This window comes from Mugil cephalus, chromosome 14 (genome assembly GCF_022458985.1).
Source record: "Mugil cephalus isolate CIBA_MC_2020 chromosome 14, CIBA_Mcephalus_1.1, whole genome shotgun sequence".
In the NCBI taxonomy this organism is placed as follows: Eukaryota; Metazoa; Chordata; class Actinopteri; order Mugiliformes; family Mugilidae; genus Mugil; species Mugil cephalus.
In genome coordinates, this window is record NC_061783.1 from 1,044,165 (window position 1) to 1,048,719 (window position 4,555).

At 38.9% G+C, this 4,555-nt stretch overlaps 1 protein-coding gene across 1 annotated transcript; it reads right to left on the reverse strand.

The window, feature by feature from the left end:
• Window positions 1–1,152: 1,152 nt before the first annotated feature.
• Window positions 1,153–3,021, reverse strand: tnfa (tumor necrosis factor a (TNF superfamily, member 2)). The gene is made up of 4 exons (XM_047605466.1): window positions 2,792–3,021; window positions 2,631–2,664; window positions 2,318–2,374; window positions 1,153–2,197 (listed from the first exon to the last, which is right to left on the reverse strand). Exons 1-4 carry the CDS (start codon window positions 2,951–2,953, stop codon window positions 1,728–1,730), a joined length of 723 nt encoding a protein of 240 aa, XP_047461422.1. The 5' UTR covers window positions 2,954–3,021; the 3' UTR covers window positions 1,153–1,727.
• Between the last annotated feature and the right edge of the window lie 1,534 nt (window positions 3,022–4,555).

The window sequence follows — 4,555 nt, forward strand, 5'->3', positions numbered from 1 at the left end:
GATTACACACACACTGTTTGTATCACGTACGTACGTGTTTCTTGTTACTGCTGCTTTACTCCTCCCTTCTCTTCAGTCATATATTGTCTCTACCTGTCAGCCTCAATTAGGTATGTAACCCCAAATGACCTGGCTTTGCTCATGGTTTCTCAAGTTTTTTTCCTTGCAGCCATCAGGCTACCAATAGCATTTTCAAACAATATAAGAGCTGTTATTCCAAAGCAACATCAATTGACATCTAGTACATGCAGTATGCATTTACTGTATGTTGCACCTTAAGCAAGCTTCCACTTTCCAGATGTGGTGTAATAACTATAGATCCATCAACTTGATAAGTTAAGATTGAAGTCAAAGTCCCCCTCAAGACAATGGAGAAGACAGAAGAGTATCTCAGACTCATTCAAATTGTCCTGGAATCACAGCCCAGATAAAATCAAACTGTGAGAACAAATTCTTATTATGCCCTATAATTTCTCTCTAGTAGTGCAGCAATGTTGCAGCAATCTACCAACATGTCAGTGTTTACTTTTCATTTGCTATATTTGGACTCACGGGATGTTAGAACTGGGACATGTCTGTTGACTTGATTGTTAGAATGATGTGTGATAATCAGAAATCCTAAATTCAGTTCAGTTTCTATTTGTTGATAATGGCTAAAAAATCAAAATTCCAAAAATCCAAATTATTCTACATCACTCTAAACAGCAAGATCAAGAAGCCCAATGACACCCCAATCATCAAACTCTGGGAAAGGACAGAGAGCAAAGAATCTCCAAATGATATTAAGCCATCTCTACAGTCGCACAAATGAAATTATTATCTTCATATCTGTTTAACATGATAGTAATGGCCTTAATGTGGATGAAGTGAGACATTAAAATATCAAACTCACAGCATCTTCCGCTGTGCAGAGGGTTGGGTTTTAAAAGGCAATAGAGCACTGTGGTTTTAGAACTGTGTGGTTGACAGCGTAACCTCAGTGCACTCATTAACAGCTGCAACTTCCTTCGCAGTACTAGTTGCTGCTTTCCTCTGAAGTTTGTTGATAATTTTTTTGTCCATGCTTAGCAGTGCAACTATACATTTCATCTCCACATTCTTTTCAAACGTGGAAAAGAATGCAAACATTGATGAGTCTATACAAGCATTTCCTGGCACCACAGACTCTTTAATTGATATTTTGCAAAACACACAGACAAACACAAACTAATTATCTATATAAATACCCAAACAAATAATTTAAATAAATTATGTATAAAATCCAGCACAGTTACAGTTTGAGGCATTCATTACAAAAAATCAGGAAACACACATGCACAAAAATATAATAAATAAATAAATAAATAAATACTTCAATATATAAAAATAAATAAAATAATGTTCTGTTAAATTGGCACATCCTTAGAAATGTTCCTATCTATACATCTTTGTCAGTCTGTAGTGAATCATAGATGTGCAGCAGTCACGGTACTTTCATACAAATTTCAAAGACAGTAGAGACTGAGCTTTGTAGTACAACAAAGTAGAGAGTAGAAAGTACATAGTATGACATATAGCTAAGGTGTTCATGGCTGCAGTTCAACAGCCTGCTAATACAATCATTTAAAGTTTGGGTGTAAATCATAATGAGTTGTAGTAGGACAGCAGGCTGCAGGCCACAGTGGATCTACAGTGGTGTCAAATGGTTCCTCTTCTACTTGTACATTTATGCCTCCAGTCCCCTGTCTTCACAAGGCAAACACACCAAAGAAGGTCTTCCCTGGTTCGTCCTCAAGTTTCTTCAGCATGTTCTCCTCCATGACGGTCTTCAATTGGTCCCCTTTCTTCAAGTTGAAAGCAGCTCCCATGTAAACGGCTGAGAACCAGCTCTCGTCATTTGAATCACTGCTGACTGTCTTCTGACAAGCCGTACGGGCAGAGTACAGGATGGTGTGATAAGACTCTTCAGACTTGTCATTTCCAAATAAACTGGACCAGCGCTTCACAGTGTGGCTCAGATGGACCATAGGATTTGAGGTCATGTCCTTATTGTCACTGCTACAGCTGACCCGAAAAGATGCTTGACTGTAAACAAAATAGAGGCCATCTTGAGGAATCACGATCTCATTGTCATTGAGTTGTAGTCCTCCTTGAGAATGGGCCTGATCCACCTGAGCCTTCCATTCCACTGAGTCAGTTCTGTTAGGGTTGTATTCTCCTGGTGAAGATAACAGAGAAATGTTGAAGGAAAAGGTCTCATATCTCTGGTAAAATAAAATTTACTGTTCAGGCAAAAGTGAGACCCCAAATATTTTTATGTTATATAGATTGTTTTTACCTTCCAGATGAATGGCAGCTCTTACATTAGAAATTTGCCTCAGTGTGTGACGAAGATCTGCAAGGAAGAAAAAACAAAAGCTTAAAAAATCTGGTCTTATCTGGAATCTGGAAATATCTGAATAAGACTACATGATTTTGACTTTTAGATTAGTTTGACAACATCCAAAGAGAAACTATTTGGAAAGTGAGATAAGATCAGGTAATTATTACTTCTGAAGTGCCATCATTATTAACCCAAAGCTATATGGATTCACAAAGATTCACAAAGTATATTATTAAACATTTGAGAGAATCAAGGGAAAAACACTCACCATCACCATTCTTGTCTTTATCTTGTCCAGAAACCTGTTTCACAAAGAGAATGATAAAGAGATGTTAAAGAATTGCTCGTTTCAGGTGAGTACAGCCTCTCATTGACTTGGTGTTTCATCTGGGTCCTTTAATAGTTCCCATGTAACATTTGAGTTCTCACCTTAGCATGCCTGTCGAAAATGATTAGAGCAGCAGCAAGGCAAAGTGTGAATGTCAGCAGGGCTGTGGTTAGCTTTGAGCTTAGTCTGAAGCCCTGTGATGATTGTTTCCCGGGTTCTGTGGCGACCATGGTGTCCAGCTCTACCTTGCATTCGCCTTCCATTGTTTTGAATGAATTCCTCGATCACTTCAGATCTTTCAGTGCTCAGCAGCAGCTTTGATTGCTTTCCTCTTCTGCTATGGTTTGCAGGCTGTCACTGCAAGTCGCTCTTTAAAGAGAGACATTAGTTTCCTCTTGGGGAAACTCCAGTGATGTCACTCATTCTGTGAGTGATGAGGAAGAGTTTGGGAGGAACTTACACACCTCACACTCCCCCACACATGGCTTCTATGTACATGACTGAGTTATCCCTACATACACAAAGATCTTTACAGAAACCCCTTTCGCACCTCACAGACAATACGCATGCAGGTTGACAGAGACACAGATAATGGCACACAGCCTACTCTCAAATAAACAGTCACCCTCACATCAAGCTTTCCTCTTGAAGCGCATAGACAAAATTACAGAAAACACATGCTGTCCACCATTAAACTAAAATTCCTTACAAAGACACACGTGGCTAATAACAAATGGTTTACCCTCATCAAGGCAACCAACAAAGCTCATCCTAATAATGTGAATAGCATGTCTATCACTTTGACACTGAATATATTACAAAGTAAAAAAAAGGAAAAGTAAAACTGGTAAAACATACTATTATAAAAAGAATGTAAAATAATTTGGCTCTTTAAGCAACAGGAGAACAGTCTGATTGTTTTGATCTTTCATGGAAATGGTAATGGTATTGATATGGCACTTTTCTCCTTATTGATACTCAAAGCACTATGTAGTGACAGTGACATATCTTCCCATTCACTCACACAACCACGTATACCAGTAACAGGCGCTGGGAGTTAGTGTGTCTTGCTCAAGGACACTTTGGCATGTGGTCCCTAACGACCACCACGACCTTAGGTAAAAATGGCGAATAGGAAATCATCACAGAGTGTTACAGCCACTGGCCTTGTCTGGCATTGTAAAATAAAAGCTGGTGAAGAGCAGGAGTATAGCCAACTAGTGGATTAAGTCAGCAACCAACAGAGCGTTGCATGTGTGCGACCAGTGCCAGTTTTGGTGAACCCCTACGGTGTGATATTTTAGTTCATATTGTGGTACTCCAGTTCTTGATGCGTGAACTGTACCAACTGAGATGAGTAAGAATGAGTGTGGATGTTTCATGTCTATTAGCAGAAGGGAGTCTGTGTGGAAGAATTTTTCATCGATCCAGTCAAACAAATCTAAAGTTGCCAAACTGCAATAAATGTCTTGGATGACAAACAAGATGTAAAAGCTGATCATCAAAAATCAAAATGTTATGTTCTTTTCACTGGCTAATGGCATCCTCCTTCATTTCCTGAAGAATCCTCCTTAGTTTGCTGCCATAAGAGTAAACTTCACAAAGGTTGATGGTTTACATAACACAGTGGCCTTCAAAACAACGAAAAGTAATTGATGAATAAAACATAGAACGCACAGTTCTAGAACAGTTAGCAGTGAGTTGTAGAGAGAGCAACTAACACAAAGATATCAATACTACACTATCATTTCTGTTGGAATGACACACAGAGCAAACACTTGGAGAATACAGAATTAAGATCTAGACATGAGTTCCTTGTAGGAGTACATAGGGGTAATTTAGTATCGAAGTTCAGGAAAGGAAGG

Bases quoted from the DNA above. Each gene is read 5' to 3' on its own strand.
- tnfa (XM_047605466.1), bottom strand. From the start codon at position 2,953: ATGGAAGGCGAATGCAAGGTAGAGCTGGACACCATGGTCGCCACAGAA. The intron at 2,665-2,791 runs GTGAGAACTCAA...TTTGTGAAACAG, and splicing joins TTTTCGACAGGCATGCTAAG to GTTTCTGGACAAGATAAAGA. The intron at 2,375-2,630 runs GTGAGTGTTTTT...TCTTCCTTGCAG, and splicing joins TAAAGACAAGAATGGTGATG to ATCTTCGTCACACACTGAGG.